The sequence below is a fragment of the Ursus maritimus genome, unplaced genomic scaffold (genome assembly GCF_017311325.1).
Source record: "Ursus maritimus isolate PB19 unplaced genomic scaffold, ASM1731132v1 scaffold_30, whole genome shotgun sequence".
In the NCBI taxonomy this organism is placed as follows: domain Eukaryota; kingdom Metazoa; phylum Chordata; class Mammalia; order Carnivora; family Ursidae; genus Ursus; species Ursus maritimus.
In genome coordinates, this window is record NW_024425564.1 from 1,302,838 (window position 1) to 1,326,416 (window position 23,579).

Genomic DNA, 23,579 nt, shown 5'->3' on the forward strand with positions numbered 1-23,579 from the left:
AGCCTGGAAAGACTGTTCTCCATCTGTTGGCTCCCTGACTGTCCTCATCCTCCTCTCCTCCCTTGGGGTCCTGGAACTTTCACACTACCTAACGTGACAACAAACTTTCTCTTTTTCATGTTCAAAAACTCCCATTCCCTTAGCACCCTTCTCTTACCTGAAAAAAATGAAAAGGCCAGGTGACATGCTAATGATATTCAAGCGTGCACGTGTGATTCACAAGGTGTGTGAGCACGTGCATCTTAAATGGGGACACCTTAACCCCTAGGAGTGAATCTCTCCTCTGGAGGTTGGCCCACTGGGACAGGCAGGTTGGGGAGAGACTGGGGCGAAGGAGACACCTGTCCTGGCAACCCAAACAATTCACACTCACCAAGGGTAGTCTTCTCTCTGAAGCCAACCTTGCCTGGTCCCCTCTACTGAGTTCTCCCATCCCCCACAGGATGGGGAAGCCGGCACTGGCCACAAAGCAGCAATGGGGGACGGGGAGCGGGATTTGGAAGGGAGAGAACATATGCTCACCTGATGGGATTCATGTCAGGCCGACTGGGCTTGGAAACAGCTTTCACAAATTTCTCAGCAAGCTGAATTCTACAGTTCAAACAGAGGCTCTCAGAGGCAAGCAAAGGCGCCTCCACCAGCACCCCCGCCCCCAGGGCTCTTCCACGCCAGCCGTGAGGGAACACGTCAGGTGTGCAGCACCGCTGCTCCGAGAGGCAGCACTCCCGCCCCCAGGAAGCCCAGCCCGCCCTCCTCCACTGCAGGCCTGTGCTCTCTGGATTCCCCCTTCCACTCCGTCCTGGGAGGCGGTCCTGAAGGGTGCCTCGAGGTGTGCTCAGTCCCCTCCAGGCAACCTCAAGCATCGTCTTTACGGTCTCTACCGTCTGTGTCCACTCCCCCCTAACTACTGATACCACAGCACACCACACAGAAGAGCCGCCTTAGCAGTGACGTCACAACACGGTGGTGTCAGATGTCCCTCCTTTTTGTCCCTTCCCCCCTCCCAACAACGGATCAGGCATCCATCCACAAACAAAAGGGATCCAGACGAAATGACTGAAATGGGACCACCCATGCTTAAGACGTGTTCTTTAGAGACCCTTCCTCTCTCCATAAGGTTATCGTCTTGCTCAGCCTTAACACAAACATCACTTCTGATCTGAACAGCTGTGGCAAAATGGAGTGTGCTGGAATCTACGGCCATCAAGGCCCATGCCCTAGCAAACTCTGCGGTGCCGGTATTCATTCCTCTCCCTGCCCCTGGAACCAGCCAATGGATGGGAAAGGGAAACTAAGGCTATCCTCAGGCAAGGAGGCCTCGGTGAGGGGCCAAGCCCCGGAGGCTGCTGCCAGAGCTGCCCTGGCCTACCCCGCCCTCCCTCCCTCCCCAGGGCCCAGGTCAAACCGCTGGTTAAAGTGCTGCTCTCGCACGTCGCTGCCGTTCAGCACGAGGACATCGAGGATGTGGATGGCACTGATTTTCCGCTGGGCCTTCCCCTAGAAGGACAAGTACACTGCCCACCCTGCCAGGCACTGGCCGGGGCCCATTCTGCCCACCATGGCATGCTGGCCTCCATTCTACCTGTAGCCAGACAAGAGAAGGACTCCAGACACAGGATATTTCTCTTGCCCCCCTTCCCAGCTCATTCTCAGCACCGCACTGGCCCAGACTTCTGAGCAGGCAGAGATCTGAGGCTTTGGGTGATGAGCCCCCCGGAACCCAGGGAGAAGCGGCCGCCATGGTGCTCCAGCCAGGGCCCAGCATCCCAATCCTGTCAACTGTTCCCACTGACCGTTCTGAAAGTCATCGGTATGGTTGTAATGGCCAAAGCTCAAGGGATCCCTGGTAAAAGCAAAATCAGCAGCTATACGGCCCTCACTGCCCAGAGACGACCGAGATCCCCTCTTCCACACATGGGGACTGTGGTCCTTCCTACCTGAACATATCATGGTTTAGAGCAACTACTCGAGGAGGAGGAATCATTACAAAGCCTTCCCCCAGCCCTGGGCCCTGTCAAGCACCATACAATGTAACCCAGTTAACTCAGGGGGAGCTTAGCTCTACAGCTTAGCTGGCAGGGCCAGAACACGTGAGCAGAACCACCTCTGACCTCCCCTTTCAGCTCATGGACGATCTCCACAGACAGCAGAGTATCCCGGGGTAGCTCTGTCTTCAGGTCCAGCTTGACCCAGCGGTCTGACTGGCGGCCATCCCATGTGTAAATCTGGGACTTCTATGGGCAGAGAGAAAGGGCCCCATCAGGCAGGCATGGAGATCGAGGGGTGAGAGGCTCAGTTCTCAAATGGGCTTTTTGTTGGCAGCTATAAGCTGATGGGGCTGGGAAATGTCAGAAGAAAATGTCTAGGAGAGATTAGCCAGTTATACTTCAGCGACAGGGATCTGGTGGTCCTAGTGAGAGGGAACAGGCCCAGGGCACCATTCAAAAGGCCTAAGTCCACGGTGAGTAGCCATCAGGAAAGATCAAGCTTGCTGTCTGTTTCTCTGAGGTGAGGTTGTAGAAGGGTCCAGTGAGCCGGGGAGAGGGGGACCGCAAGTAAAAAGAAAAAGATCAAGTGTGAGAGAACACAAGTGAGGGAGAGAGATAAAGTTACACAGAGATACAAGGCAGAGTAGAAAGAAAGAGCAATGATGACTTTACGCAATTAAGATACAGAATTGCCAAGGCTTGGGGCGCCTGGGTGGCTCAGGCAGTTAAGCATCTGACTCTCAGTTTCGGCTCAGGTCATGATCTCAGGGCTGAGAGATCACTGGGCTCAGTCCTGGCCGTGGAGCCTGCTTAAGATTCTCTCTCCCCCTCTCCCACTCCCCCTTTTGCTCACACACACGCCCGCTCTCTCACCAAAAAAAAAAGAAAAAATTGCCAAGGCTTTCCCTTATCTTAGACTCTAAGGGCTCCAGAGCAAGACAGGATGAGGAGGGATGGTGTTGCAAAGAAATGGCTGCGTGGATTCAAGCCACATTAGCCTGTTGACCATCCTGCTAGCCTAGGAAGCTTACCGTCACAAGAAAAGAAGCAGTGTTCCCTTTAGCAATGCACAGAGATGGGGAAACAAATGTGTGAATTAATGAAAAACTGAATGAATGAATGGCACTTGGCCAACTCAGAGGAAGAAAGGAAGTGAAGCTTTAAGAAACACCCTCTCTGGGGTCAAAGCCCCAGCTCCTTGGTGCTAAGAGAACACGCATCAAGTGTGGCAGGCAGCTGTCCAGACTCCCACAGACCGAGACCAAGGTTCCATCACCCCAACGGCCAGATGGGAAGCCAGCAGCAGACTTACCCCCAGGCCAATGAGGAACTTCTGCTCGCTGCCAGACACCATGCAGCGGTAGTCAAGCACTGGGCGGATCTTCTCCAGAGTTTTGGAGGTGAGCAGCGTGGGCTTATAGCTGAAGATGTCAATCTCAGTGCCCTGCAGCCCCGGGTCAGAGAAAACACGGCTGGGTTGGGGGAATGGACAGCGCTCAGTAAGGGTGCCTGTATGGGGGTGGGGGCAGGCTGGGAGAGGCGAGGGACAGGAAGAACTGGCTCTCTGAAACATGCCCCCCTGCATCCCGGCTCTACCTAACCACGCGTTAACTGGGATCTAATTCCATCTGCTTGGAGTGTTCCTTTAGGACCTATTAGGACAGGCTGGGAAGGGAAAGAACACCGAGTCCCTGAGTACAGATCAATTTACCAGAGCCATAAGGAAATGTCACCAGAATATAAAAGCCACCCCTTCAATAAAACTGAAGGCGAGGACTCATCAGTAGTTGGTTTGAGAGCAGTTAAGTGACCTCTCCACCCCACTTAGAAAAAATGTACACATGCTACTCTTTCGAGGTCATCTTAACCACATTCTCCAGTCCCTGACCCCACAAAACCAGCACGATGGCCCACGATCCAGGCCAGATTTAAATGAAGCCCAGAGAAAAGCTGGAAATCAGGTGGTAGGAAGAAAAACCGGGCAGAAGAAGTCCAAGGACCAGCTCACCAGAAACAGAACAGGGAGTCTAGGGCTAGGCCAGCCCCACTGTGGAGCTCCCCTGACAGCCCCTCTTGGCCCTCTGCCCAGCTCCCCTGCCTGAGATCATCCCACACTTCATTGTCTTCCCTGCAGGCAAATCTCATGCGACTCTGAACTTGCCAGGGAGTGACAGCCAGCCCCACCCTTTGGGCGAGTGGGAACGCTGAGCACATCACATCTCAGGACAAGAGGCTTCAGGCAACCCAATGGGCTCGTGGGGAATTCAACACCCTACACCAAAGGTTCCCACCTATGGTGGCCTCAGCCTAGCCCGTCAGAGCCCAGGAGGTGCCTGCACAAACCCTCTGGAGGACAGACATCTGGGGGATCTTAGCGATACTTTCCACATCCAAAGTTAGGCCTCTCTGAACTTTTTATTTTCACCAGATACAAACTTACCTGGATTAGCTCAAAGAACTTAGATTTGGGGTCTGAGGAAGAAGGAGCAACTCGAGCCTGGTCTGGGATCTGAAAGGAGACAGCAACGAGCTTTGATTTTCAACTGCACTTTCCACGAAGGCTGTGTGTGAGCATATGCAGGCGAGGGGATAGGTCCAGACAGGGGAAGAGGCAATGGCACCTAACAATGGCACCTAGGAAGCAGGAGATGGAGGTGGGTAATCCAGCCACTGCCCCACGTCAGGCCCTGTGGTTGCACACCACAAAGGCCACTTCCCTCTCTCTGGGGCTCTCTGTGGGCAGTGTTGCAGTACCGGGCCCCAGCAGCAAAAGGAGGCCTGGTCACCCACCACCCTTGTCCTTTCTGACCCAACTGCAGGACCACACTGACAGTGAAAGGGCCACGAAGGTAACTCCTAAAAATGTTGAAACATCCGGCTCTGGAACGTCAGGAGGGGAGGCAGGCATTTTCACACAAGGGGAGACCCTAAGGTGACAGGGTTGGTCAGTCCATTCTTCTCGACAGCTTCCCTGCCCTGCAGCAACGATGGGCTGGGGAGATGCTCACCCCCCAAAGTCGAAGGCACTCTTTCCGGATCTCTGCCTGCCGAGGCTCACTCAGGGTCCTGGGAAAATGAAGCCAACAAGTGATGAAAAGCTCCAAGAGGCGTACCACTCAGAACCCGAGAGAGAGGAAGCCCACAAGAATAAACATGTGCACGCACACGCCGAGGCCACGCGGCCATCAGCTCGGGATGCTGACAACACTCACACGGCTCTGCCCCTGAAGCACGGGTGCTCAGATGTACACAGAATGGGTACTTCCCACCACAAAGGGAAGGGGACTGCCCTCCTCATCACCCTGGATGCCAGAATTCCCCACATAGCCTTCTCTCAATTACCCGTCAGCACATTCTGGCTCCTCCTCTGCTGAGAGAGGCCACCCACATTAAATCCATCCCAGTGGATGTCACTCTGTCCCAGAAAGCTGAATCAGCTTATGCTCACCCCCTACCAGAGGGCTGGTTTTCCTTGACCAGCCCTATCTCCCCTCTCTGGATCACTCTTTACTCCGTGTCCCCTGAACGTTATGTATTCTATTCACACTACGCCACTCTACATCCCCTGATGCAGTTAATGACTCTTCCTGTGTCCCTCTGCTGGGTTACTCTTCTCTGCCCAGACACAAACACGAAGTCTGGGAGGGCAAGGTTCATGTCATATACTCCTCTGGCATTCTTCACAGACCACAGCAGAGTGTAAGATAAAAGAGTAGATGTTTTAAAACGTTTGTTGAAATGAAATAAACAAAGAGCTTAAATCTTTCCTTGAAATAGGTGAATTCTGGGGAGTGGGCAACACTTACGTGTCTTGAACAAAGGCATGGATTTTGGCCAGAGCTTTGATCTGCAGACTACAGTGGCTAGAGAGAGGGAGAGAGGAAAAAAAAAATTTAATTTCAGAAGGATTACCAAAAAAGACAGCCAAAGGACATCAAAAAAGAGAAGTTCAGCCAGAGCAGTGCTATCTACATTTGGGGGAGAGGGGTGGAGGACCTGAAAGAGAACTCCCTTGACCACACCCCAAGGCACAGTTACATGGGGCCTGCTTACAATAAAGCAGAACTGAGTTAAACCCTTCAGACGCTCAGCTCCCAAGTCCTGCTAAAAAGGAAGGTTCTGATCCCATCCTTGAAAATTTGAAAGCAGTAGTGAACTAAGTCTAAATAAAGCAACAACAAAATCCAGACCCAGTTCAACTGCAGACTAAACCCTATACTAACAGCTGCCCTTTCTACTTTAATCCCCAATGTTCTTTTACACACAATGTCTGGCATTAAATAAAAAAGTACGTGACATGAGATAAAGCAAGAAAATGTGACCAACTAGCAAGAGGGAAAACAGTCCAGCAGCACAAGATCCGAATGTTAGAATTATCAGACGCGGCCCCTAAAGTAACTGAAAAACATGTTAAAGGATCTAGCAGAAAAGATGTACAGCGTGCGTGCAGAATAGAGAATTTCAGCACAGATGCAATAGCCACACTTTTAAAGCACAAAATTCTAGAAATAAAATAAATATTGTAAATATTTAGAATTTAGAATTAGAATGTAACGATTCTAAAAATAAAATATAATATTAGCGATGAAGAATGATTTTGAGGGGCTTATCAGCAGACTGAAAACAGCAGAGAAAAGAATCAGTGAACTTGGGGACTGAAACATAAAGAGAGAGAAAAATGAAAAAAACACACAAGCACTGAAGCTCTATAGGACAGTAGCAAACAGTTTACCATAAACAAGTAGTCTCAGAAGCAGAGAAAAGAACAGGACAAAAATACTGACAAGATAATAGTCAAGAATTTTCCCAAACTGATAAATGAAATCAATCCACAGATCCAATGTCAGAGAACCCCAAGCAGAATCAATACAAAGAAAACCAGATATAAACACATCATAGTCAACATGCTGAAAACAAAGATAAAGGGAAAATCTTGAAAGCAGTCAGAGGAAAAAGGACACACAACAAGCATAAAAACAGTAAGAATAATGACTGACTTCTCATCAGAAACAAGGAAGGCAGAGAACAATGGAACATTATTTTTCAAGTGCTGAAATAGAAACATAGCCAACCTCGAATTCTATATCCAGTGAATATTCTTCAAAGATGAAAGGGAAATAAATACACTTTCAAAAGACAAAAGCTGAAGGAATTACTCCAGCACACCTGCCCAACAAAAATAGGCTAAAAGAAATTCTTTGGGCCAGAGGGAAATGATTCCAAATAGAAACCTGGGTCTGTAGGAAGGAATGAAGAACACCAAAACGCGTAAATAGGTCAGTCAATATCAAGGACCTTTAAAAAAAATTAAACGTACAAATACAGGCCCACCTCGTTTTATTGCGCGTCACATGACTGCACTTCACAGATAATGCATTTTTTACAAACTGCAGGTTTGTGGCAACCCTGTGTCGAGATCTACTGGTGCCATTTTCCCAACAGCATTTGCTCAATTCATGTCTCCGTGTCACATTTTGGTAATTCTCACAATATCTCAAACTTTATTATTATTATTATTATTATTATTATTATTATTATTATTATTATATTTGTTATGGTGATCTGTGATCAGTGAACTCTGGAGCCTGAAGATGGGACTGAATTGCTATAAAACTTTAACAGATGAGGAGCTGCTCCTTATGGATAAGCAAAGAAAGTAGTTTCTTGAGAGGGAATCTACTCCCGGTGACGATGCTGTGAAGACTGCTGAGATGACAACAAGGGATTTAGGATATTCCATAAACGTAGTTCATAAGGCAGCGGCAGGGTTTGAGAGGACCGACTCCAATTTTATAAGAAACTTTGTTGGTAAAACGTTATCAAACAACACTGCATACCACAGAGAAACTGTTCATGAAAGCAAGAGTCATCCAGTGTGGCAAATGTCTTATTTTTAGAGATTGCTCGGCCACCCCACCTTTAGTAACCACCACCCTGATCAGTCAGCAGCCATCAGCACCGAGGCAGGACTCTGCACTAGCAAAAACATTAAAACTCGCTGAAAGCGCAGACAATGATCAGTTTTTAGCAATAAAGTATTTTTAAGATTTGTACATTGTTTTTTGTACATAATGCTATTACACACTTAACAGACTACAGTATGGTGTAAACATAACTTTATATGCACTGAGAAACAAAAAAATTAATTTGTCTTGCTGTATTGCAATATTCATCTCATTGCGGCGGTCTAGAACCGAAGCCACAATATCTCTGAGATATGCCTGTATGGGCATGTGTACCTTTAAATCGCTTTAAAAGACGATATGGACTTTATAGTTTAAAATTAAAATAACAGCAAGGTAAAGTAGGGTTTATATGAAATAAGAACACGCGTATGCAAGTAAATGCATATTCACTATGGTAAGGTTCTTACATTGTTCATGAAGTAGGATACTTGTTGAAGGTAAGTCATGATAAATTAAAGATGCACACTGTAATCTCTGAAACAGCTAAAACATAACACAAAAAGTATAAAAAAGAAAAAACCCAAGAGATATAAAGGACTATTAAAAAATACCAAACTTTCCTCCCCAAAAAGGAAGGAACAGAGAAACAAGAAGAAGACAGGATAAATAGAAATCAAACCACCAAGATAGAAGACTTAAACCCAAACATATCAATCATTACATTCCATGTAAACACTCTAATTAAAAGGCAGAGACTGTCACACTGGACAAGAAGGTAAGACCCAAGCATATGTTATTTACAAAGACAGGTTGAAAATAAAAGGACATAAAAAGACAAACCAAACAAATACTAAGCAAAAGAAAGCTGATGCAGCTATATTAATACCAGACAAGGTAGACTTCAAGACGAAGAGTATTACTAGATATAAGGAAGGATATTTCATAGTGACAAAAGGCCAATTCATTAAGAACAGAGAACACAGATTTAGAGACTAATATACCTCATGAACACAGACTCAACTTAATAAAATATTAGTAAATCAAATATAGCAATATATAAGAGTGATACTCATAATCAAACCATATCCAAAAATGCAAGATTTGTTTACCATTTGAAAATCACTCAATGTAACTCACTGTATTAATGGAATAAAGAAAAATAACATAATAAATTCTATAGATACAAAAAAATTTGACAGAATCAAATATCCATTCATGATAAAAACTCTAAACAAACTCAAAATAGAATAAAACTCTGTCAACCTGATAAAGGACTCTAAAAAAACCTACCAACACCATACTTCATGATTAAACACTTTACACTTAAAATCAAGAATAAGGCGGGGCGCCTGGGTAGCGCAGTCATTAAGCGTCTGCCTTTGGCTCAGGGCGTGATCCCAGGGTCCTGGGATCGAGCCCAGCATCGGGCTCCCTGCTCCGCTATGAGCCTGCTTCTTCCTCTCCCACTCCCCCTGCTTGTGTTCCCTCTCTCACTGGCTGTCTCTCTCTGTCAAATAAATAAAGAAAAAATCTTAAAAATAAAAAAATAAAAAATAAGGCAAGGCTGCCTGCTTTTATCACTTCAATTCAACATCAAACTGGAGGAATTAGTCTGTGCAATAAGTTAAAAAAAAAAAACAGAGCTACCATACGATCCAACAATTCCACTTGTGGGCATTTATCCAAAAGAACTGAAATCAGGATCTTGAAAAGATATCAGCAGCCCCATGTTCACTGCAGCACTACGCACAATAGCCAAGATGTAGAAACAACCTAAATGTCCACTGACAGATGGATAAAGAAAACGTGGTAATGTATATACGATGGAGTATTTTTAAAAATTTTTTATCTTAAGTAAACTCCACGCCACATGTAGGGCTCAACCTCAAAACTCCGAGATCAAGAGTCACATACTCTACTGACTGAGCCAACAAGGCACTCCTTTACATCGATGGAGTATTATCCCGGCTTTAAAAAAAAAGAAATTAAGAAACATGAGACAACATGAATGAACCTTGGGGACATCATAAGTGAAATAAACTAGTCACAGAAAGACAAATATTGCATGATTCCAATTATATAAGATATCTGAAATAGTCAAATTCATAGAACCAATAAGTAAACATTCTCACAGGACACACAGTCAGTATACAAAAATCAATTGTATTTCCACTTACTAGCAATGAACTAGAAAATGAAATTTTAAACATACTACTTAAAATACATCCAAATGCACAAAATTCTTAAGGATAAATTTAGCAAAAGATGTGTAGGACCTCTATACTGAAAACTATAAAACTCTGCTGAGAGACATTAAAGAAACTAAATAAATTGGCCATTTTTTTTTTTTACTTATGGATGGGAAGATTCAATTTTGTTAAGATGTCAATTCTTGCCAAATTGATTCATAGATTCAATGTAATCTCCATCAAAACTCCAGCAGGCTTTTTGTAGGAATTGACAAACTGTTTCTGAAATTACATAGAACTGCAAAAAAAAAAACAAAACCTAGACTAGCTAACAGTCTTGAAAGAGAAGATCAATGCTGGAGAACATACACTACCGACCTCAAGGTAACTTGTTTCAAGGTACAGTCATCAAGAGAATATGGCAAAGGACAGACAAACAGACTGATAGAACAGAACAGAGTGTTCTAGATATAATCAATCACACACACATAGTCAAATAATTTTCAACAAGAGTGACAAAGCAATTAAATGGAAAAAGGAAGGTATTTTTAACAAATGGTGCTAGAACGGGGTAGCTATAAGGAAAAAAAAAGAACTTCAACCCCTACCATCACACCACATTCAAAAATTAATTTCAGGTGGACTATAGACCTAAATGAATGAAACTTCTAGATGAAAACAGGAGAATATTTTCATGACTTTAATGTAGGCCAAGACTGTTTAGGGAAAAAAAAATCACCTATAACAAAAAGAAAAAATTGATAAATTAATTTCATCATCAAAATTTAAAAATTCTAGGCATCCAAACTGAAAGAAAAATTAGTAAAATTATCTCAGTTCACAGATAACATGACCTTTTATGCAAAAAACCCTAAAGATTCCACCAAAAACTATTAAAACTAATAAGCAAATTTGGCCAACTTGCAGGATACAAAAATCAACACACAAAAACCAGTCATTTCTATACACTAATAATGAACAATCTGAAAAGGATTAAGAAAACAACTCCATTTACAATAGTGTCAAAAAGAATAAAATACTTAGGAATGAATTATTATTATTATTTTTTAAAGATTTTATTTATTTGACAGCAACACAGCGAGAGAGGCAACGCAAGCAGGGGGAGTGGCAGAGGGAGGAGCAGGCTTCCTACTGAGCAGGGAGCCCAATGCGGGCTCGATCCCAGGACCCTGGGATCATGACCTGAGCCGAAGGCAGACACTTAACGACTGAGCCACCCAGGCACCCCACTTAGGAATAAATTAAAGAATTGTTAAGACTTATACACTAAAAGCTACAAAACACTGCTGACAAAAATGGAAAACGACATAAATGAATGGAAAGACATCCTGTCATCATGGATTGGAAGACTCAATATTGAACATAACAATACTATCCAAAGCAATCTACAGATGCAATGCAATCCCTATCAAAATCCCAAAAGCAATTTTTGCAAAAACAGAAAAACCCATCCTAAAATTCATATGGAATTTCAAGGGCCCCTTTAGCCAAAATAATCTTGAAAAAAAGAAAAACAAATTGAAGGACTCACACTTTCTCATTTCAAAACTTACTACAAAGCTAGAGTAATCAAAACTGTGGTACTGGCATAAAGACAGGCATACAGACCAATGGAACAGAATAGAGAGCCCAGAAACAAACCCTGCATATATGATAAAATGATTTTCAACAAGGGTACCAAGACCATTCCATGAGGAAAGAACGCATTCAACAAGTGGGCTGGGGAAACTGAATATCTACATGCAAAAGAATGAAGTTGGACCCTTATCTTACATCTACAAAAATTAACTCAAAATGGATCAAAGACCTATATATAAAAGCTAAAACTATAAAACTCTTATAAGAAAACATAGCAAAAAGCTTCATGATGTTAGATTCAATAATGATTTCCTAAATATTACATCAAAAGCATAAGCAATAAAAGAAAAACTAAATTGAACTACGTCAAATTAAAAACTGTACACTGAAGGACATAATCAACACAGGGGTGGAAAAGCAAAGAATGAGAGAAAATATTTCAAATCATATATCTGATGAGGGATTAATATCCAGAATACATAAAGAACTCCTACAATTCAACAATGAAAAACAAACCAATTTAAAAATAGGCAAAGGACTAGAATAGGCATTCCTCCAACGAAGATACACAAATAGCCCAATATAAAAATATGTACAATATCATTAATCATTAGGGATACAAGTCAAAACTACAGTGAGATATCATTTCATACCCATTGGGATGGCTATTATCCAAAAAACAAAAACAGAAACAAAAAAACAAAAGAGAGAGAGAGAGACACAGTAACAGGTGCTGATGAGGATGTGGAGAAACTGGAACCCTGGAGCATTACTGGTGGGAATGTGAAATGGGGCAGGTGCTGTAAAAAATAGTATGGCAGTTCTTCAGTAGCTGCACCATTTAAGCAGAACTACTTACATGATCCAACAATTTCACTTTTTGGTATTTACAGAAAAGAACTGAAAGCAGGGGTTCAGTTATTTGCACACCAATATTCAGAGCAGTATTATTCACAGTAGCTACAATGTGGGGAAAATCCAAATGTCCAAGAACAGATGAATAAAAAAAATGTGGTATATACATATGGAATATATTATTTAGCCCTGAAAGGACTGAAATTCTGACACATGCTACAACATGATGAATCGTGAAAACATGCTAAGTGAAATAAGCCAGACACAGAAGAACAAATACTGTATGATTCCAATTATACGAGGTACTTAGAACAGGCATATTCATGGAGCTAGAAAGTATAATAGGGGTTACCAGGGGCTTGGGGTGGGGGAAATGGGGAGTTATTGTTTAATGGCTACAGAGTTTCTCTTTTGGATGATTAAAACATTCTGGAAATATACAGTGATAATGGTTCCACAACAATGTGAATGACTATACTTAATGCCACAGAATTATACATTTTATAAAGGGTCAAAACGGTAAACTTTATTTTATGTATATTTAAACACCATAAAAAATGATTGAAAAAATTTTAAACTTCTGCTTATCAAAAGATACCATTAAGAAAATGAATAGGTAAGTCACGCATTAGGACAAAATATTCACAACATATATATTTGAAACCAGCCTTGTATTCAAAATAAATAGTTACTACAATTTAATAAAAAGACAAATCAATTTTTAAATGGTCTAAAGATTTGAAGAGACACATCATAAAAGAAATATACAAACAGCCAATAAACACATGAAAAGAGGTTCAACATCATTAGTCATCACAGAAATGCAAATCAAAACCACAAGAGATACCACCTCAAAGAAAAGAAATAACATGTGCTAGTGAGGATGTGGAGAAAAAGGAATCCTTGTGCAGTGTTGGTAGCAATGTAAATTGGTGCAAACGCTCTGGGAAACAGGATAGAGTTTTCTAAAAAAATTAAAAATATAGAATTACTACCACAGTCCAGCAATTCTACTTCTAGTCATTTATTCAAAGAAAACAAAAACACTAATTTGAAAAACCATATGTGTCCCTAGATCATCAGACTGTCATTTACAATAGCCCAAATATGGAAGCAAGCTAAATGTCCATCCACAGATGAATGGATAAAGAAGATGAATACATACGATGGAATATTACTCGACCATGAAAAAAAGAATGAAATCTTACCATCTGCAATATGGATGGATCTAGAGGCTATTATGCTATGTGAAATAGGTCAGACACAGAAAGACAAAAACCATATGACTTCACTTGTATGTGGAATCGAAAAAACAAAACAAATGAACAAATAAAAACAAAACAGAAACAGACTCACAGATATAGACAACAAACTGATGGTTGCCAGAGGGAAAGGAGTGGGGGGATGGACAGAACAGGTGATGGGGATTAAGAGGTACAATCTTCCAGTTAAATAAATAAGACACGGGAATATAATGTACAGCATAAGCAATACAGTTAATAATACTGTAACAACTCTGTACAGTGACATATGGTAGCTAGACGTACTGCAGTGACCATTTCATACATGTATATAAACACTGAATCATTAAGTTGTACACCTGAAACTAATACAATATTCAATTTAAAAAATATATAAAAAAATAAAACCACAATGGTGGAACACTACACCCCCACCAGAATGGCTAAAATGAAAAAGACTAATAATACCAAATGTTGGCAAAGACTTGGTACAACAGTCAGAATTCTCACACACTGCTGCAGTGAGTATACACTGGTACAAGCACTTAGAAAACTGCACGGCGTTACTAAAACGTTACACACACATCCAACCTATGACCTAGAATTTCTGTTCTTGGATATTTATCCAAGAGAAATGAAAACATTTGTCCACCAAAAGCTCTGCACAAGACTGTTTTAGCAACTTTATTCAGAACAGCCCCAAACTAGAAACATTTTAAGTGTCCATCAACAGAAGAATAAATTTGATATGTCCATACAATGGACTATTACTCAGCAATAAAAAGGAACAAACACCACATGACAGATTCTCAAAAAACACGATGGTAAGGAGGAAAACACCAGACACACCAAAGTGTCTATGTATGATTCCACTTATACAAAGTTCTAGAACAGGCAAAACTAACCTATGACGATAAAAATAAAGAGTGGTTACTTCAGGATTGATGGATAGGGACACAAAGAAATTTCCTGAGGTTATAGTAATGTTTTTTTTTAATCTTAATAGAAATGTAGGATACATGGATATATGCAGTTGTCAAAAATGACTGAAGTGTACACATAGATTTCCATTTCAATTATGGAATTATACATCAATCTGTTTAAGAAAAGAGAGAAAACGAATTTGATATAGGATTGTAAAACATTGCACTTTTGCAAGCACTGAGAAGTCCGGTTCTTTATCTTTTCCTTTTTTTTTTTTTTAAGATTATTTATTTATTTATTTGAGAGAGAATGGGCCAGAGAGAGAACATGAGCAAGGTGGAAGGGAAGAGGGAGAAAGAGAAGCAGACTCCCCACTGAGCAGGGAGCCCGATGTGGGGCTTGATCCCAGGACCTGAGCCAAAGGCAGATGCTTAACCGACTGAGCCACCCAGGCGCCCCTGAGAAGTCCAGTTCTGCCACAGTTGAAAAGAAGTCCAGAAATGTTACAAAGCCCTGGTTTTGCTGACTCTAGACCGGTTCGGGCCTGTTTCCTCACGTATAACACAGTGAAGCTCAGTATCTGCTCTACCCTGGTACTACCCTTCCATTACTGTCAAGATGAGAGCTTATGTGGCAGTACTGTGGAAAGTTACAATACTGTAGGGTGATGGATAAATGGGTAGACTTCATCTTCTTCTGTGATTCTCCACGGCCACCTATACCTTCAAAATTCTCTGGGAGCCAGGACTGTATCCTTAGAAATGACCTTTCCAACACCTGTTTTGCCCCGTGAGAAAGCACTTCTACTGATTCACTACTATACAACTCTGCAACGTACCTCAAAACACTTTTCTCTAGGGGCACCTGGGTGGCTCAGTTGGTTAAGTGTCTGCCTTCGGCTCAGGTCCTGGAATCGAGCCCCGCATCGGGCTCCCTGCTCAGCGGGGTCTACTTCTCTCTCTGCCCGCGGCTCCCTGTCCTTGTGCCCTCAATCTCTTTCTTTCTCTGACAAATAAATAAAAAAAATCTTAAAAAAAAACACACTTTTCTCTAAGGCTTGCCCACTTAGAAAACTGAGCCAACTCTCACTACTTTAAATTATTACAGTAACAAGAAGTGGAGGTGGGGAATCAAAAAAAGGTTTAAAAAAAAAAAACAAAAACCATCATTCAGATCACCCATCTGGGGAATTCATCAACTGGCAAAAAAGCTTTAATACCAGAAACTTCCAAAGCATGCTGCATACTTGCTTCCTAGCCATCTCCGGTCTCCAAACACGGAGCTTCACAAGGCAACAACCATGACAGTCTTTCACAAACAGAAGCAACTAAAGAGCAGTTACTCCTGCCTCCAGGGACACAGGACAAGACTGCTCTCTATCAGGTTTCACCATCATCTTCAGACTCCCATGGGCAAGGCTGTACCAACCAGGTTCCCACTGGCCACTCTTGGGACAGGGCATGGGAGTAGGACAAGGGTCCCCGAAGTCGAAGGAGCCCTGGAACAAGCAGACCAATTCTAGTTACCAATTTTTTAGGACTGACCAAGTGATACTAAGAGCCAGTCATTCAGTCCTTCGTTCTCTGGTCTTCCTTGATATCCCAGTGGCGTTGGCAAAAAACACCCAGTTTGCTTACCTCTCGTTGGACCGTATCATGTAGTCCGTAAATTCATGGTCTCCCTTGATCACCTCCAAGGGGACCACAAGGTTGACATCAGAATCGGTGTTGTGCAGCTGGTTGAGTTTGATATTGACTGAGAAGAGGTAATCCCGCACATCATCTATGCCCACTTTCAGGCCCTTGCACACCACATACCTGGCAGAAAACACCCTGTCAGTCCACTGAGCAAGGGCTTCTCCCCCACATTCCTCCTCCCCAAACTCCTTGCTGAGTCATAAAGCTAAACAGTCTTAAGTCCATGCACAAAGAACAGCACAGACTTTGCTGCGAAAGTTCAATTCAATTCTTTCCTTTTTATGTTGGGCTGTGTTTCTACCCTCTGTAGCAGTGGTTCCCAACTGCCCTGTGCCAGGCTGGCTGCATCACCATCACTAGGGAGTCTGTTAATTACAGACTTAATTAATCAGATTCTCCAGGAATGGGGCCCAGAAATTTGCGTTTTTAACAAGCCACCTAGCAATTCAGACTGGCCACATCTTCTCTCACATCATGCAGGAGCACCGTGTACTGTGTCCCAACTAGGATGCCAACAGCGCCTCTGGTTGGTGGCCCCCTTGCCCTTGTCCAGCCCATGTCCCTCCAGGTGCCCCTTCTTCCAGTCACCTTCTCCTTCCTGGACCAAGCCAAGGATCCCCCACCTAGGTGTGAGGAATAAGGCCTGTGGAGAAGGCGGCAGAGGCTGGAGTGGCACACCACAGAACCGTGAGGATCCGAATCCTGACTCCTACTGGTGCTAATGACTTCCTTAAGATCAGGGTTTAAACGCAGCTTGAGTAGTTATGCCAGAGACGTGCATCAGGATCTGCTGCTCTAACATGCGGTCAACTAGCCCGACCACAGCGCAGAGGGAGGCCTCACCTCTCGGAGTTGGCAGGACGGCTGGTAAGCGGCTTAAAGAGACACACTCGTTCGAAGCAGCAGTAGAGCAGGTAGATGAGCCCGACGCTGAACGGCGTGAACAGGTCAAAGGTTTTACAGATGAAGTGGCCTCCTAGGTTAGCGCAAAAACACCAACAGCAGTCAGTGGGTTCTATCCCAGGAGGCGGTAAGGTAATCTCAGGGAGTCAACGTGACAAAGCCGGGACCCACCACTTGGGCCCATTAAAAGAGGCAATTTAAGGGGGAGACTCAGCTTTAGAGGGGACTTCAGGGATTCTAGAGCACTTACTCCCCTAAATTCCTCATTTAGCCACCTGTCACCTGATATAAGCAGTTTGTTTGTTTTACTCCCAAGCCCTGGACATGCTCTCATCCCACAGGGCCTCTAACAGGTCCTGGGCTGGGGAGTCAGCTGAGGAAGCGTCACCTGTTCGGACAACAGACAGCGCCATGAGGAACTGACAGAGCAGCAGCTGCTTGCTGAGGATCTCTTGCAGGTTCTCCTGCCCCTCCACTGAGAAACCCTGAAATGAGAGCATAAGAGTCGGAAGAGGAAAGAGACATGGTGAGGACTTCATTCATCCCCACCCCACCGTCACTGAGACGTCTTCAACTGTTTTCACTGACTTCCACATCTGACTGACAGAGACACAGCTCAGCATTTAAATTATTTCTGCGTGGTCATACGGCACTGCGTGGCTGAGGCTAGCACTAGGACCCAGGCCTGGCTACTAGAACAGGCCCTCTTCCGCTCCAGCACTCCCAGGGGATAGAACCCAGTCTACTTTTCCAAGCAGATGGTCCAAAAAACTGTAAGACCTGTGTGGGAATCCAGGGGAAGAGTAAGGGAGGACAGAGGCAAAAATACTGGCTGGTCACAGGCCAACTACAAGATAGGAAACAGAATGCCCTGGTCAGTCCAAGAGCCAGGGAGCAGTGAGACTACTCTGCTTGGGCTTACTCAGCCACTGTGCTGATCACTGAACAGGCCCCAGTATGGTGATGGGAGAAAAGTTAGCACAACTCTGACACTCACAGTAATCTCTCTTTCTCTGCTGACCAAAACCCCCTTCCTGTCTCAAGACCATGGAGCCTCTCCCTCCAGCTGCCAGGGTCTCTGGCTAGGGTATTTGTTCAAAGCATGTGCCTTGCCATTCCTGGAGTGGTCTCCCTCCCTGTGAAACACCAGCAGGGAGCAGAGAGCCAAGCTCACACAGAAGTAAAGGGGGGCCAGCGGTTGGAGGAGGGAGGAGAGGAGAGTTGTTGTTTACTGGCTACAGAGTTTCAATTTCACAAAAAGAAAAAAGCATGGCTGAGATGGCACACTGTATGTGTTTTTTATCACAATAATTTTTTTAAAAAGTAAAGGAGGCTGACTTCTGTCCAGCTGGCTCCAGCCCAACCAGGTCTCCCTCACTCAGCTCTAAATGACTCAGAATCAAAAATTTAGTAATGTCCTCGGGTTTTATAGATGTTTCTCAAAATGCATGTGTATTTGTAGGGTCAATCAAAAAAAAAAAAAAAAAAAAAAAAAAAAAAGCCCAAGTCACCAGTCTACATTGCCTAAGCAGAAAGAGAACCTTTGCATTCGCACTGTGGCTGCTACATGGCGCCAACCGCCTCCCGAGCACCATCAGGCCCTAACATCTGCCCAGCGGAAGCAGCCCCTCCCTCTTTATTCCCCAAGCCTGTCTCCCTGTCATTCCCTGCTGTGCACAGTGCTTTGGTAAGCCAGGGCATCTTCAGGTCCCACGCTGCACCCCACGCACTCCTTCGCCTTTCTACGTGGTTACTTGAGAGGACACCCAAGGAGCTCCGAGGCTCTTCTCAACTCTAGACATGTGACCCTGCAGCAGTTGCCACATTCTCTGTCCTTCCTCTTAGAGTAAGTGGTGGCTCACTCCAGAAAAGCCTACTTGCAGCATCAGATTTCTAGGTGAGAAAGCTACAGTGGGATACCCTCGGTACCTCAAGCAGCTGCCCAAAGAACAAGGCTCCCTGAATGTTCACTTCAGCCCAACACTGACAGAGCCTCCTGTGGGCTCCCCCGAGCTGCTCCCTTTGGTTATATGGTCATCTGTCAGCCATCCAGAGGCTTAGGGGTGTAAGGACAGCCTCTACCAGGAGCCACACCCAGGTGACAAATGATGGAAATGTTCTTCCCAGTTTTGCCTCGTCCATCTTGGTCATGATTCTCCCCTATCATCTCTCACAGCCAACCAAGGCCCTCTGAGGAACTGAACTAAGAAGCCACTTGCTCCAAGCAAAGATGTCCACAACATTACGACACTGACAAAGGAATCATTGCAAATATGTGCAAAAAGAATAAAAACGTACATCATACATCCCTACTATCTGAATAGTGAACCACCACCGTCTGGGGCAGCAAAGGACCAAATAAAACAAAACAAGCCTCTAACATGATAAATCCCTAAAGCATCGCCCTATGGACAGAAGATCACCTACCCCATCAGCCATCAGAAAGTGGACACCCTTGCGATCTGTGTTATCCAGGACAAAATTCCGAAAAGCAGTGATGTTCTCCGGGCGGGTAATATCTCCATCTCCATCGATCCCACCCTCACCTGGCAGGACACAAAATTCACATTTAGCTTATCCACCCCGTGCATCCCAGGAGCTGGGACACAAGCCCTGGGGGGCTGTGAACACAAGTTCTCCTCGAGGACCATGGGGAAAGGCCCTGTGAGGAGGAACTCAATGCAAGATCTATCCTGCAAAGCTGCCTTGCAGTGACGGACCAAGAGGCAAAAACAGGGCCCTGCTGTACTAAAGCAGAATTCAAAAAGAGTTGTCCAGCTAAGAGTCATCAACTGAAACAGAGGGCCTTCCTCTTCAATGCTGAAGTTGCGTTTAAAGCACCTACATTTGGGGGAAGAAAGGGATAAAGAAAGGGGGGGTAATCAGAAGGGGGAATGAAGCATGAGAGACTATGGACTATGAGAAACATAGGGGAGGGGGGTGGGGGAATGGGATAGACCGGTGATGGGTAGTAAGGAGGGCACGTATTGCATGGTACGCTGGGTGTTATACACAACTAATGAATCATCGAACTTTACACTGGAAACCGGGGATGTACTGTATGGTGACTAACATAATATAATAAAAAAACATTAAAAAAAAAATAGAAACCAATATCAATTTTTAAATAAGAACTGTTACAGAAGAACTCGGGATTTGCTGCCAAATCACAGCCATCAAGAAAGAGCAGAGGGGACTGCCGTGGGGCTGCTGAGCTGTTACCCAGCGCGTTCCACAGCCGGTGACCAGGGCCCGAGATGGGCATGCGGTTTGTATTTGTTAATAACTCTGCCAATTCTCAGCCGGAGATCAGGCAGTTTCATTATCTCCTGTCACCACAAGAGAAAAAAGGAGGATTTAATATGGTTTTGATGAGTTTGCCTAGTGAAGTGTTTAACCTGCATCCTACAGGCGTGGGGTAAAAAGGGACAGTCTAGAGGGAACCAAGACCTTCATGACATGGACTGGAAACCCCAGGCTGAGAGACCTAGTAAAGGAAACATGCCCAGGGGATAATCACTGCTTCTGACTTAAAGTCCCCAGAGAGGATGATCTCTCATCGCCCCCAGGACCCTCCTCCATGTCCCTACCATAGTAGGGTTCGAAGAGCTCACTGGAGGCCGAGTAGAAGTCCTCCAGTTTGAAGTCATTAGGGCCCTTCAGAGTCATTCCGAAGCCCTTCGCATGCCACTTCTTCCTCCACAGCACATACTCCGAGAAACCGCCTGGGCCTGCGCAGACGTCAGCAAAGTACAGAAGCTCAGCTTCCCGGTCCTTTACCAGTGGTTTCTGCAAAGGCAGGTGAAGGACAAGGGAGGAAGGGGAAAAGTCTGGCTCAATGGGGAACAGGAAGGAGAATGCAGGGGGAGTAAAATGAGCCTTTCAGCAAGCACACAGCAGAGCTCCCGTTGGGGCCACAAGACTCAAGTGTGTATCCTCTGTGGTCGCCACCCTGTGGAGTTGCCCATCCCCACCTCAAAGTACCCCTAATGCCTTCAACCATAGGGCCCAGCTCAGACTCCTAAGAAAAGCATCTTACTAGGAATCGGGAGTATGCATTTTGTTTCTCAGAGTCTTTTCCTTACCATATCCTGCCTTACAAGAGCCCCACTGAGCCGAGTAGATGCTGTATCCCCCACTCACAGACAGGGGAAAAAAGACACCAAGAGACAAAGCAACCTGCTCACAGCCTGTGTGCAGAAAAGCTAAATCGGATGCAGTCAGCCTGACTGCTGGACTCAGGTCTTCCTACCCAAAGCCTGAGGGGCTCTAACATCTCCCCCTCCCAGTCACAGGGCCTACCTTTCCAAACCACAGGCCTTGCTTCCCTTCTCCCCTTCCTTCTTGGCTCTCCCTATTTTTTTTCAATTAACTTTTTATTGTGGAATAATTTTAGATTTACAGAAAAGCTGCAAAGACAGAGTTCTCATATACTCTTCATCCAGATTCCAATTTTGTTAACATCCTACATGGCCATTTGTCAAAACTAAGAAACCATTGTTGGGGCACTGCTATTAACTAAGTTCGACTTGATTCAGGTTTTATTAGTCTTTGTTTTGTTCCAGAACCCAATCCAAGATATCATAGTGCATTGAGTCTCCTTTTTCACACTCCCTTCTCCTGCCTTTGCCCCTCTGCTAGCCAGGCGCATGGGGCGGCACGCAGAGCTAGAGGCTGACAAGGCAGGGGGCGAAGAAGACGCTGGTGTGCAGCCTCCAGGCAGCCCCCAGAGTACCTGCCCACCTTAGGAGTGACTAAATTATAATAATCATTTGAATTTTTACTGGATTATAGGTCTGGTTACTCCGGTACCTTTCAACTCATAATCTGAAATTTACACTGAACCCAGCACTGGCCCATACTGTGTTTCTCTTTTATACACCTGTCGTAGAGGGTGAATTCTACTTGTCCCGACCTAGCTCCAAGGCAGAGGGGATATACCATCTGCACTGGTGACAACAAGAGGTAGAGCTCTAGGGCAGGTGACTACAGAGGACCCTGAGGAACATCCAGAGAGAAGGAGCTTGGGCGTCTTGGCCTTCCCTCTCCACAGGTGTGTCATGGCTGAGTACTTGTCCAGAGTTCTGTAACTGCTAGGTAAAGATCAGAAAGCTTTAGGGGAAACAGTTTTAAGAAAGAAATGGAAAATACGAATGTTCACAATCTAGTCACTTTCTGGGTGAAAAGGGCCCTGCCTCTGATGATAGCTATCCAGCTTTATCAAAACAGTGAAGAAGTCTCTGGAGAAACTGACTTCAGCTAAAAATAAACTTCATCATCCTGCCCACCCAGGCATGCTGAGATGTATCAGTTCTTTCTCTGCTTCCCCACCAATCTAGCCCAGTATTCTTTGTTCCTGAGCCATCAATTATTCATATTTTTGGATTATATTCATTTGCACACACAAAAAAGACCTAATGGCATTTGCTGAGAACATTATGTAGCATGTTCTAGGCAGCACAGTGGTAATGAGGCAAGGTCACAAGTTTAAGGCCCGCACACACTGGAAAGAGGAAAAACAACGTTCCTCACCACTGGCCATGCCTAGCCCTAGGCTCTAGGCTCTCCCAGCAAGCCGCTGGCCCAGACGAAGACTGGGAGAAGGAAGGAAAAATAAATCAATGAAAAAAATCTCACCTCCAAAAAGAGGGCATAAGTATGATCTCATTCTTTGATTTCAAGGCATGTAACCCCCACAGGTCATGACCAGAAGGTCTTTTCATAGAAAGGACAGCTGGAGTTCTCACCTCTGCCACTTACTGGCTGTGCAGTTAAGGGCAGCATACAATTTATGCCTTTAAGTTCAAGCTCCCTCAACTGTAAATTGGGACTAATGTAGGTTCTCGAGGCTGTTGTGGGATTAAAGTACCATATGTTAAAGATGCTTATAAACTGTAAATACTAAACAAACATTAGATAATACAATATTCAACTGGATCAACTTCCTTAGAGTCAAAACTCTTGTCCTTTTCCATCGCCTCATGTAGTACTCCACGTTCAGTGGGCACTTTGTAAGTTCTGTCTAATTTCCTCTAAGACACCACCGCAACTCAAAGACCCACATTCAGTTTTTGTCTCCTGTAAGGCTTCACACACAACGTTTACTTACCTCAGCAATATCCCCAGGCACACAAAGCCCGCACATAATGTTACGGTTTATTATAGGCTAGCATATACCCAAAGAATCTAAACTCCCTTCTTTCCTTTGTCTCTTTCAATTCTTATTTACGATTTGTTTCCCTACCTAGTCTCTCTTCTCCTCTAACCACAACCCACA

At 44.4% G+C, this 23,579-nt stretch overlaps 1 protein-coding gene across 5 annotated transcripts in view; it reads right to left on the reverse strand.

Annotated features, from left to right (window-relative positions):
* Window positions 1-23,579, reverse strand: part of CMTR1 (cap methyltransferase 1) — a 63,345-nt gene that overhangs the window by 19,387 nt on the left and 20,379 nt on the right. For 4 of the 5 annotated variants that reach the window (XR_005838728.1, XR_005838729.1, XM_040644653.1 and 1 more), the window contains exons 9-20: window positions 20,893-21,091; window positions 19,730-19,848; window positions 17,691-17,787; window positions 17,243-17,375; window positions 16,340-16,519; window positions 5,795-5,851; window positions 4,997-5,054; window positions 4,429-4,497; window positions 3,301-3,432; window positions 2,112-2,234; window positions 1,406-1,497; window positions 523-591 (exon numbers count right to left, since the gene is read on the reverse strand). Coding sequence is in view for 3 of the 5 variants with exons in the window: in XM_040644653.1 (XP_040500587.1) it covers window positions 523-591; window positions 1,406-1,497; window positions 2,112-2,234; window positions 3,301-3,432; window positions 4,429-4,497; window positions 4,997-5,054; window positions 5,795-5,851; window positions 16,340-16,519; window positions 17,243-17,375; window positions 17,691-17,787; window positions 19,730-19,848; window positions 20,893-21,091 (1,328 nt within the window). In the remaining 2 variants the exon portion in view is untranslated. The remainder of the gene's footprint in view (window positions 1-522; window positions 592-1,405; window positions 1,498-2,111; window positions 2,235-3,300; window positions 3,433-4,428; window positions 4,498-4,996; window positions 5,055-5,794; window positions 5,852-16,339; window positions 16,520-17,242; window positions 17,376-17,690; window positions 17,788-19,729; window positions 19,849-20,892; window positions 21,092-23,579) is intronic. The other variant, XM_040644654.1, reaches the window with a different exon arrangement.